Source organism: Ostrinia furnacalis, unplaced genomic scaffold (genome assembly GCF_004193835.3).
Source record: "Ostrinia furnacalis isolate ACB-3 unplaced genomic scaffold, ASM419383v2 OfSCF7340, whole genome shotgun sequence".
Taxonomy (NCBI): domain Eukaryota; kingdom Metazoa; phylum Arthropoda; class Insecta; order Lepidoptera; family Crambidae; genus Ostrinia; species Ostrinia furnacalis.
In genome coordinates, this window is record NW_021137579.1 from 560,969 (window position 1) to 573,881 (window position 12,913).

The 12,913-nt window shown below is 35.4% G+C and overlaps 1 protein-coding gene across 1 annotated transcript; it reads left to right on the forward strand.

The window, feature by feature from the left end:
- The first annotated feature begins 3,541 nt into the window (after window positions 1–3,541).
- On the forward strand, window positions 3,542–5,420 carry Adat1 (Adenosine deaminase, tRNA-specific 1). The gene is made up of 2 exons (XM_028320013.1): window positions 3,542–4,678; window positions 4,926–5,420. The coding sequence occupies exons 1-2, from the start codon at window positions 3,741–3,743 to the stop codon at window positions 5,245–5,247; spliced, it is 1,260 nt and encodes a 419-aa protein (XP_028175814.1). The 5' UTR covers window positions 3,542–3,740; the 3' UTR covers window positions 5,248–5,420.
- Window positions 5,421–12,913: the final 7,493 nt, after the last annotated feature.

Below are 12,913 nucleotides of genomic sequence, written 5' to 3' on the forward strand. Positions count from 1 at the left end.
CAGTCAGATGGTTTATGGCAAGCGTGCATTTAATTCCACGATACTGCAACAGGAAGCTCGAAGCCTTACACCTCGCGTAATTTGAGAGAACAGGGTTTGAAAACCCCACAAATGAGGCCTAATATTACGCCTCATCTGAGTTTTAATTCACAGTCATTTGTACATTCCACCAGGCAAATTGGTTGCAAAGGCGCCAAAGGAGATGAGAAATTCGTTAAGGCAAAAACTGAGTTACTTACCTTACCTACTGCAAATTATGGGAATGGGAGTGGTGGGACCGACCCACTAACCACTGTTTTCTAATAGGATTCTAAGATTTGTTTTGTATGCTATGTTTGCTAATGTCATTTATTTAATACAGGGCGTCGTAAAACATGGCAAATTCCCAAGGGCGTCACAGTATAAAAAAAAGTTTAGAAAGCTTAGGTAAGTAGGTGTGTATAAAGCATTTTTTAATTTTAGAAGGGACAGCAGCTGAAATTCTTTTGAATAAGTACGTAAGGTAGTATAGCACAGTACTAGTAGTGTCTTACCTATGTGTGTGTTTGTTTACTTGTTGCCCTTTTGAATATAAACACTATACCGAATCGATAATCGGTTTAAACACCCCAAAATAAAAGTATTAATCGTCGAATTTATGATATAATGATAAAAGTATTGGTCGCCATTAAGTTGTCTGACATATTAATTAGCGGCAACTTCCGCGGGATCAATTGCTGCAATCTCATTTACCTTCGATGTTATTATGTATTTCCTTTGTCTTTTATTGATTTCATGACCAAAATTCGTTTCCTGTTGTAGTTTAGGTGACTGCTTGTATTTCTTGACAATCAAACAATTCTACTTGAATTATTTTAATATTTCAAAACAACAGTAATTTTCCACTGCCTCTCAGATTTTTTGTATTAACAGGGACCTTTATAGGGGCATACGTTTTAGTCATTTCACTTGTTACTTTTATTTTTATTGGTTGGAACGAAACATTTGAAAGGTCAAACACGTCGTCACCTACATCATTCGGATAAAAATAACAAAAGTAGAGATGTGACTATCACTCAACTGACTCAAATCGTCCCTTACGTTCTTGAATTAAGGTCCAAGATGTAAACAATTCTGATTTCTGACCCCGATGGTATCGATTATTCAAATTTAAATAAAATCGATTTATTGAACTCATCAACATCGGGGGCGTTCTGATATTTTTAATCTTGCGTGTTGTGGGGTAAGCACTGCTTTGATATTCAAATTGGTGTGGAGATCGGCTGTCACTGCGTCGTAATGAGCCGTGGAATGACAAACTACCCTCTTATACAATGCCCACAAGTGGTCACTATAATAAGGCTGCGATGCCACGAATGCCTGTATCCGGCGATCCGGTGATGAATGCTGGTGTTATACATCGCTGGCCCTTGTTAGTTGCGGCATTTAGGAAGTAACTTAGTATTGTTTAACGAAAGCTGCTTTCGAGCAAACTATGCATCGATTGATGTCAGCTCACGAACGAAGGTAATGGTACGTTAAAGAGAAAATCATTTAGAAACGATCATCCATAATGCTAAGACCCATTTCGTTTTGAACTGTACCTACGTGAAATATTGCTACGTCTGTTATGTACCAATAGTATTGATAACAGGTATAAGTAGGTAGGTACCTACTCTCTTACAGTAAAATAGGCACTTACGAGCTTGGGTTAAATTGCCTACCAAACTGCTGCAAATGTTATACTTACTTAAAATTGAAAGTTTCTGAATCCATGGAACTAAAAAAACTCGTCTATCATCATTGTTAATTATTATTGTGATGATTCTTGATAAAATAACGAGGGGTTTCGCTAAAATGCTATTTCTGCAAGCAATTTGTTACAGCAATTTTAACGCTAGTGTCCGGTGCTATAATAACATGATTGCTTACAAGTTTTGTGAAAAATCACTTAAACCACACTCACGGGGTACGGCGGCTATTAGGCGATATTACAGTCCCGGTTCCAGACATAATCTGTGGTCCCGTTACCGTCCCAACGGTGATGTGGTTGGTGATTGATGGACGCTTATTGTTCCCGCCTAAATTGGATGAGCTTTCGTCCCACGTAACTAATACTGATAGGTACAATTAAAACGATTTATCGGTTTTAGATTGTAATGACTTCGACGTGTTTACGGTCAGAGCACCGTTGAAGAATTTATTTGTTTGATTTTAGCACATTATTAAAGTTAACTGTTTTGGTCTGTGTTGCATCTTTAGAAAAAGCTAAACATTATGATTGTGCTACGAGTGGGCTTACCACATAATCAAGGGAACAAAGGGGATCGAACTACCGACCCTCAAACTGACAATCTGACCCTGATACCGCGCTTTTCGGCTATTATCATCTCCAATCTGCGTTGGAAGTCTAAAAACTTTTCCAACTTTTATACTTAAGCAAAAGTCACTCACATGCTCTTAGTCCACTCACTAGTTATAATACCAAGAACTAAAATTGTTTCCGTCTTGGCTCAGATTTTCAAATGAGATAGTCTACTCCCACTACGATTGATTGCTGTCGCGAGTTGGTGACCGCGACGACCACGACAGAAAACAGCAGAGGGCTATGTATGTACCTATGTAAAAAAAATAGACTGTTTGGAACAAAATATATTAATAATAATAATAATAATAGCGAAGAGCTTCGACCAACATCTAAAGAAGCTCTCGCTAGATGGTTGGCTCAAGGGTCAGATTCAAAAGGCGGTGATCCTCAGCACGGCACGCATTGTCCGGAGGTTCCTTAGCCTGTGACCCTGACCACCGGTAGCCTGGGCCCTGCCCCGCTGCCAGCGGGTTAACTATTTTTGAGATTTTTGTTTTTATAATGTATTTTTATTTTTTGATAATAATTACATTGTAAAAAGAAAAAATTAAAAATAAGAAAGTAAGATGAATACAATAATAATAATAAAAGATTCAAAAGGCGGTGATCCTCAGCACGGCACGCATTGTCCGGAGGTTCCTCAGCCTGTGACCCTGACCACCGGTAGCTTGGGCCCTGCTCCGCTACCAGCGGATTAACTATTTTTAAGAATTTTTTTTATAATGTATTTTTAGTTTTTTTTTTATAATTTACATTGTAAAAAAAATATTAAAAATAAGAAGGAAATTGAATAAAGAGATAATAATAAGGTAGATAATAGTAGGTATTGGTTCATAATCATAGCACCATGGACCTATTTTATAGGTCCATGCATAGCACATTATGTTTCATTTGATTTCATGGTCTGGCCACTTTCGATTATGTTGAAGTTGATTCTCACTATGGCTTACCGCTACCTAAGTAAAAAAAAAATGGTAAGCTAGATTATGCAAGCAATACTTGATATTTTTCTTTCGATTCACTTTACAGATTGTTTTTTCATTTACGCTTTTTATAATAAAAAATCTAATGATGCACATAGGCTGAATAGTGTTAATAATCTTTGCGTCGTGCCATCTCGACGATGATCACTCGGTGACGTTTCTTACCTGACGTCGGTGACAGTTGACTGACACTTGACACTTGGCACTTTCCTATGTATTACTTTTCTCTATGCTTGGCACCACAACAACAACATGTGAAATTGTGAATTAATGTGAAATTGTGATTATAATCGTGAGATTCATATAATTCGTAGTTATTTCCACGTTTTTGCATTAAATATTATTTATTTGGTTTTATCTTTACTGTCACAATCATTATACAAATCATGATTTTGTGAGGACAACTCAAGATGTCATTTGATTTTGATGAATCTGTCGCTAATAGAGCTGTGAAAAAGTTTCTTGAGGTGTATGAGAAACTCCCAAACAGTGGTAAACCGAATTACGATGAATACACTGTTTTATCCGGCATCTTGTTGTTCGATAGATCAACAGGTTATACGGAAGTTATATCGATCGGTACTGGCACAAAGTGTATAAGTGGTGCTAAACTCTCTCCCCTTGGAAATATCCTAAATGATAGCCATGCTGAAATTATAGCTCGAAGAGGGCTATTAGTATACCTTTACGATGCTATGAAAAGAACTGCAGAAGGGGAGATGACCGTGTTAAAAATGGTAAATGGTAAGTTTGAATTGCCTAGTGATTATGAATTGCACTTCTATACATCACAACTGCCATGTGGTGATGCTACTATATTGCCCACTGTTAAACTTGCACCAGACGAAGAATGTTTACCATTAGAGTCAAATAAACGCAAGGCTGATGATGATATTTCCGATATTGACAAAAAGAAAGAGCTAAGAGTGATCCCAGATGTCTTTAGAACTGGAGCTAAATGCCTTCCTCACTGTGAGCAAGATACTAAAGAACCTGGAGATACATATCACTTGCTCGGCCAAGTTAGAACAAAGCCAGGACGTGGTGAACGGACTTTATCTGTGTCGTGTACTGACAAAATTGCAAAATGGATGCATTTAGGTTTGCAAGGCAGTCTTATGGGGTTATTGTTTAATAAACCAATTTATTTAAAGTCCATCATAATTGGAGGAGGGGTGCCTTTTAGCCAAGAGTGTTTAAAAAGAGCACTGGTTTTAAGAAATCCAAATTTTACAATAGAAAATATACCAACATTTGAGCAGTCATCCGTGGTGTTCCCCCACAAGAAATCTGAAACCAGATATAAGGCTGGACCTACCAGTATCATTTGGGTTAATCTTGATAATGGGTAAGTTAAGAGTATCTTAGATATTTGTATTCTTATCTAACTACAACATTTCAGTGTCTACCTTGTTTTTCCCTTAGTTGAGAATAAAACATATTTGCACACTGACTATCCAATTGATTTTCATTTCTTATTTTTGCGCTACTTTAATAATTTTCATGAGCAGTACCAGACACTATGTATAAATAATATAAATACATTTATTATTATGTATTTGATAACTTACTAAAATTACATACTTTTTTTTCAGTTACCCTGAAGTTGCTTGTTTTGGAATAAGAAGGGGAACAACAAAAAAGCATATAAATTATGAAAAAATGTTTTTAAGTATATGTAAATATGTATTATATCAACGATTTGTAGAAGTACTGTTATTGCTTGATAAGGATAATGTAATTCCTGGAACTGAATCGGTCTTGACTATACCCTACAACAAAATGAAAAGGAAAAACAAACAGTATTATGAAAAATGGGAAATAGTTAAGGAGGAATTTTTCAAAGCATGGACCAAAAAACCAGATATGTGGGACTTTTGTGCAGATTCTAAACTGATAAGAGTCAAACCATGTTGAGGGCTGTAGATTTGTAAAGTGATTTTTTTACTGCCATGTCATTTGATCAAATACTGGGATAAATGAAATCAACAAACATAGTTGATAAAGTTGTTAATTAATTTATATGAAATTGTATTGATGCATAATTACCTAAAAGTGACCTAAGTAAGTTTAATACATTGATTTTGTTACACTCTATGTTATTATTTACCTGCACCCCTCTCCTCTTTCAAATAAGAAAACTTAAATAAATACCTAAAAATAATTTAGTAAACTTGTGTAAGTTCAAGTTGTGGAAAAACTTAAATTAAACTGTCTTCTTACCACATAAGTCACTGAACCGATTTAGATGAGAGGAGATTTGGTATGGATATAGTTGAACATAGACATAGGAGTAGTCTTCGTTTGCAATTTGAAAATCACGCGGGCGAAGTCACGCCCAAAAGCTAGTGCTAAATAAATGCACAACAGCCCTATTCAGTTGTTGACGTCTATTAATTATTATCCATAAACTTTGCATTCATCAGGTGTCGAAATGCAGGCGCTAACCTAGTTGCTGTGGCTTACTAGATACTGGTCCTACCTACACGCCCCATACATACTTGTTTAGAAATCAATAGATCTGACATTTAGAAGTTCACGGATTTAAAGTGTAAGTAATCTTCTCGTTAGCTAAAGGTAATGTGGAACGTGCAAAACTTTAAGGGCAAAGTTAATGTGAAGCTTTAGGAGAAAACAATAAGAAAGGGACCTAAGCATATCTCTTTTAACTTACTATACAATTTTTATAGAAGTTACCAAAACTTTTATAAAATAAAATCTTTTACGGAAACTTCGCCTTTAGTTTAGGTCATCTTGTAGTTTCGCTTCGTTTCCATCAGAGATCCACTTTAGGAAAAATAGTAGGTAACTACCAATAGGTTAACAAGAGAGATAGGTATTAGGCGATACGAACTAAGTCAGTTCACGACTTGACTTTGAATCTTCTTCGCGTTACCTACCTACTTACCGGCTTTACCGAACTCTTTACTGTTAATAATTTCTCGAATTATTAAAAATAATAGGATGCGAGTCTACCGTAGGTAATAGATTGTCACTGGAAGCTGCTTAGATCTATCACGCCCACCAGAAGGGTCGGGCAGACCAGGAAAGGACGTTTAAACAATGATCCGGCTTAAAGAGGATGCGTGGTGTCTGATAAGAGCCTTAAGGGTTAAGTAAAACAAATGGGCACACGTCAAATCGCCCACGTACACGGAAAAGATTATTAGTTATTGATTATGGGCTATTACGGCGTCGTGTTGGTCCACTTTTTTCATGGCATTAATAACATAAACACACCAGTACGATCTGTAACACTAAATGCAGAAGACGCAAATGTTACTTTGAGAAAAAATTGCAAGTCGAACAAACTTTCTCCAGTTGAACCGTCGTCGGCAGAGACAGAAGAAACTTCGATCGCTGAGAACTTATTGAATGATGAAAGCCTACTGGGTGACACAATTACATCCCGCATGTCTCATATACTGCCATGTCGACGTGAAACGCCTAATAGTGGATCTACACTCACCCTTGACCAAATCAGCACACTTCTCGATAAGAAACTGGAACAAAACGAAAATAAAATAGTTGAACTCTTAACAAATGCAATAAAATCACTTGTAAAACAAGAACTCCAGGACTCAATACAACAAATTAATAATGAGTTTACTCAGCGCATAGAATCTGTGACTAACAAACATCAGCACCTGGAATCTGAAATAGAAAACTTAAACCGAAAACTTACTATAATGAAGGAGGAAATAGCTCATCTGAATAACCAATTCAAATCCGTGCGAAACTCTGAGAATAACAACAACAGTAAAAAAATGGTATTTTATGGATTAGATGAGCACAAGTGGGAAACAGAAGATGAACTACATCACCGACTCGTCAATATCATCCGAGATTTTTCAAATATAAATTTAGATGGATACATCGAAAGTGTGAGTNGGCGGTTTCTGACAATGTCCTTTGGATTATTCTCGTAATATAGGTACAGTAGTACAGTATAGTACAGAGTAGCAGAATTGATAAAGCATTAATGTTTTTAATTCGCGGCGGTTTAGTTAAATTTTTTCCTGGAAATTTAAGTATTTCCGAATAGGTTCTATCAATTTTATTGTCTGTTTTGTTTCTTTAGTACCGATATTATTTTGTTGTATCACACTATCCTGTTATAACAAAAGATTCAATTTTTTCTGAATTTTACTTAGACTCTTGTTTCTTCTTAAAGTTCTGAAACCAAAGACTGATGTGAGAAAAGTTTTCAATGCCACAGACGAAACTTGTCTACTTAGGCAATTCACTCATAAGTTTGTAAATAATGTCTAAAACTTATTTAGTTCCAGAACTCAAATACGCTGTAGACAAGACATGTCTCGATCCCAACCTCAAACATAATACTGAAGTTTCATACCTAAAGCACTCTCGAAGGATACCTAAGCTAACATACAGTCTAATTTTTTAGAAATCAGCAGAAATGTCATCAAAAATGGCCAACTGACATAAAAATATTTTTAGTCTGTGAACTAGTGATGCGACAAAACCTCTCGTTAATCGCGAAGTGAAATTATTGTAGTACTTGCGTATCATCGCCGGGTGATCGTCAAAATACTAAAAATATGCAACAAAGTCGCAACATTGAATGTGAACTGATTATGAAATTTTCGAGAACAGGAAACAAACTGTATGCACAGATGTAATCAAAAAACACACTGGAGAGTAAAACAATCAATGATATCCGTAAAGTTATTAAACTTATAATAGTTGCAAAAAGTTCTGTTTGACAGTGTTGCTACTAGTGACATCTCGCTCGCTCAGTTTTTTGTTGCTCTATTCCGCTAGGGATAGTAATTTAAGATGCTATCAATTGAAAGAAGATTTTTATTTTCTTTTATTTTATTTACTTATTTATGAAAATAAGCAATGGAACAATACGTAAGCATAATTGCATAAAAAAGTAAAATAATTTCTTTTAAATAAAACCGACTAAAAATTCAACTGACTCCGAAAAAGTATACACTAAAAGTAGAAAAATAATTTTACGTTATCTCCAATATTGTCGAAGTTATCGCTGGAAAACTAAACAAAGTATCGTACATTTTTTATTTAAAATTAATCAGTAATCGGAATAAGTGAATACTTAAAATAATATCGATTAAAATTTACAGATTATTGTCTAAGACTCACACGTTACAGCACTGATTGTGTCAGAGACAAGTCATAGACAATATGGAGATAACACATGATTTTAAACGTCAAGTCAATTTGACAAGTCTCACAAATTTTCATCGTCCACGTATTTTGCTAAAATAATTTGTTTCAAAGATTGATTTCAAACTTGTATAAACGTGAAAATAAAGTTGGTTTCATGGGCTTGTTAAATAATGTGTATGATATTATGAACACGTAAGTGATTATGGTGTAATTGTATATGAAAGTGTTTGTTTACATCTCTGCTGGATTCTAAAAAATCAAGGTATACCTACGGATCCTACTAATATTATAAATGTGAAAGTTTGTATGGATGTCTGAATATTTGTAACTCTTTCACGCAAACCTACTAAATTTATTTTGATAAAACTTTACAGTATTATTGTTTATAACCCAGAATAACATTTATTACTAATTTATGACGATGTGACATACTACATTTCACGCAGGTGAAGCTGCGGGCAAAGGCTTGTATAAAATAATATATCCTTGGATATTTTACACTGCGCTTCTAATCCCACCAAAATAAGCAAAATACATTGTAGAGAGAAAACACATAGACTAACAACAAATGTTCCTGTACACAAATCTTTGTACAGTGCGGGAATCGAACCCGCGTCCTCGGCATAGTAGTCAACCATCAAACGGCCGACATGTTTTGTTCTACGCCAAATAATTGAATGCTCATCGTCTAATCGTAGCTGGCACACACGGCTGGTCAGTGACTCGCCGTAACGGTAGCGTCATGCCAAGCCAATCGAGACACGGCCGCATCCCGCCGTCGCACACGATGTACTACGCGATTGATTGTGGACTTATCTGTCGTTTCTATAAAGGTTCTTTCCCATGGGGATATCCCGTTTTTTGTAGGTACAGATTCTTGCAGGATTCCGTTTAGTCACACGAATAACCCGTTTGCAGGGTCCCGCAAAAAACCAATCCGTTGGAATTCCGAATTTAGTTTTGTCATTGTTTTATGGGACAGGTTTGCAAATTTTTGCAAAGCATTAAACTGGGCTAATAAAAACAAGATCCAGTTTTAATTACAAGTATTATTTTAACAGAAGTGTTCCCACCAGCAGCTTCGTACATACAATTTTTTGCAAACACCCGTTTCCGAAAAAATCGTTCTTGCAAAAAATCTATCCAAAACGGGATAATATCGTGTAAGCACATAAGTATAGTTTTGTGGGATCTACTGGACTACCATGGGAAAGGGCCCTTACTTATCGTTTCTATAAGAGGTACGTGGTAAACGGAAATTTTCTTCTTGTTCACACGACCACTTTTTAGTCGGGATAGTTCTTGCTAATCCTGTTAAAGCAAGTTGAGTTAAGATTTTATTACAAGCCTTAAGTTGTTCGAGCCAATTAAGCTCTTGGTTTATACGTAGAATAATATTCATACGAACATTAATTTGAATATGCGCTTTACAGGTGATATACGAAAAGCCTCAATATTTATATGTCACCGTAAAATTAAGTATCAATTCTGTCAGATTATAATCTGACCCTAGTTAGATTACAATCTAATCTAACCTAACCCACTTTTAGAATCTCAATCAATTATAAATTGACGGAGTTTACAATTTCACGTTGACATATCCAAATCAATGTGAGAGTTCAAGGATAATTTATTTTATTTATTTATTTATTTAAACTTTTATGCACTAAAGCATTGTTAAATGCCATAAATTAATAAATAAATTAAATGCCATAGTTTTAGGCTCTATGTGCGGGCATATTATTATGTATGTACAATCACTGACATCGTATTAAAATGATTGATTCATCATCGAGTTGTGAGCATATTAATACATCCATTACGATACTGGGCATCGATCATTCATTGTTAATGAAAGTAAACAAGTATAATCCATCGGATTACACCCGCAACGGAGAGTAAATTTGAGTTTGTATGTTTCAAAAAACGTTTAAAGCGAATTACCTATTTAATGGTGATTAAAATAATGAAACGTTGGACGTCAAACTATAGCCTAGGTGCTTTAGAAAAATGACAATAACGATCGGAATTTCGGAGTCATAAATTATGTAAAATGTAGATTGTATTACTTAGGATGGATTCGACCAAACAAGAATAAATATTAATCTCAAAATAAATCGTCAGTTTTGACATATTTCCCATACTGAAACTGTCAATGTGTCAGTTATTTATACCAGGAGTTATTCTCGGATAAAAGTTTGGTCGAATCGGGTCTTAAGTAATTATTTTTCAGATGAAACTATGATTTAAGCATAGTACAAAAAGCTTGTACCTAAAAATACCTAAAAATACCAGGAAAATAAAAATCCAAGACGTAACAACAGGGAAACTCCCTGTTGATTTAAGAAGGAATGTTTTACATATTTAAGTAACTTAAACATTTTACTACAGTTACAAAAGTTTTTATACGCTGTATCTTTCACAACTCAATCATGAGTTTGAATAAAATCTTAATAAATTTCCTTTATTAACCTTAATCTGTATAAATACCTACCTATTATGAAGTTAATCTTATTGTTCTTTAAAATCTCTCCAAGCAATATGAAAAGTATTCTCCTAAGTCTGAGCTAAGCTGGCTTAGATTACACGATACAACGTCTTCAATGTGGGTTCTTCTTGAAAGCCTACTTAAGTAATACTTATACCGGCACATTAATGTGAATGAGCACATCAAGCTTAACTGGGGCATCTTAAACAATTGTAATGTGTGCTGTTTTGCTACAAAAATGTTTAAGCTAATGTACTGTATTTTGATTTAAAGTGTCACTGTTCTAAATATGGGAAACACTAACAAAGAGTATCTTAAGCTTGGATTACTCAACAGACGTTTACGGGACTATTCCCACCTCTCGTTCCCACCGCTGCAACCAGTGTAGTCAGGATCTACAGCTTGACCGTCAATAAAACCCAATCAGTGAACGTCAAGTTTGTTCCGAGCGAAAGTTAAGCTGACATTGGAACCGCAACGAAAAAAATTTGAAGAACATATGTATAAGGAGATCGAAGATATGGTTTGACTTCCCTCCAGTGCAAAGAGGATGGTAGGACGTCAACGGACGGTTATTAAAAACAGTTCTTTCATTTAAATTGCTGTTCAAAGCTCATCTATTTACCATTGGTTAAGGATAAGCCGACTATTTTAAAGTTAAACGACTGTTTGTCATATCGGCTCTGGTAGTCGATTCAATAATCAATATGCAATCAATCGAGATGTACACACGGCCAGTGCTAACTATACATTTCCGTTTTTGCTCTCGCTCTCATCAAATAGTGATTCTTTGCGATAGAACGAGACGACATGACCGGCAATGGGCAGATAACACTTATTTTCGTGGATAACGGTACTGGTTGTGCATTTATTTAAGATATATCTGTAAGACTTTTTGTAAAACCGTTTGTACAATTGTTTGTTGTCCCTAATAAAAAAATAAAATAAAAAAAACACTGTTGTCGATAGTACTGTCATTTTCATACAATTTTCAACTAAATCGTTTTATAACTGACTAATCATAAAGTTCTTAATCGCGTATCTGAGCAGTTAGAATAATCTTTGATTTAAAATTGATCGTGCACTACGCTCTACAGTATAAACTTTTTGTGACCAGCGATTTGTTAGATAGTCATTTGTTTTTTTGTCGGTCGTCAGATTGCCGATAAAAAGCGAGAGAGCAGTTAAGTATTAACTAATCACAATGTTTATGTAAGAGGTCAAAGTTTGTAAGATATAGTCAGGCAATGCCTTATAAAGCATTGGACACACAGGGAGAATATTAACGACGAGTTCGAAGGGTTCATCCAGTGTCTAAGTAGATCAGATGGAAGAGCAATCGCATGGGTTCGATGCCCACCTTAGGCAATTCTATTTTGAAAAACTTGAAAGTTTTTTAAAAAAAATGTGTGACTTGTTGCAAAAAAAGAATTCTCAACATCTGCGTAGAGTTTCCGAGAGATTTTTCTTTGTGTTCGCCGCCTGAGTAACAAGTTTCATTTATCGATAGATACCTAGATAAGAACTTTATTAAAAACCATAACAAGTCCGTTAGTTAGTTCTAATAATATTCGTACATTAGGCAACGTTACAGCATCACAGCGATTGACATTAGTCGACACTTTGTGGAGTCGACTAGATTTTTGTATAATTGATGTGACGTCGTCCTTACTCTAGGAGTATGCGAGGTTTAGTTTGAATTTAATGGCCTATAAGAAATTACAATTTCATTGCAAAATAGCATCTATTACATTAACATAAGATGCTACAGCTTGGCTTGATGTGCTCTCGTTAGTTCATTCATAGAAGGTCCGAGTCGGACACGACGTGATGCCTCAAACAATGGGCTGCCTTATCATATTATCTATGGTCTGGTCTCTACCCCATGTCAGGCGTAATGAACCGCCATAGGCTAACTTGGCTCCATCGGACTGAAGA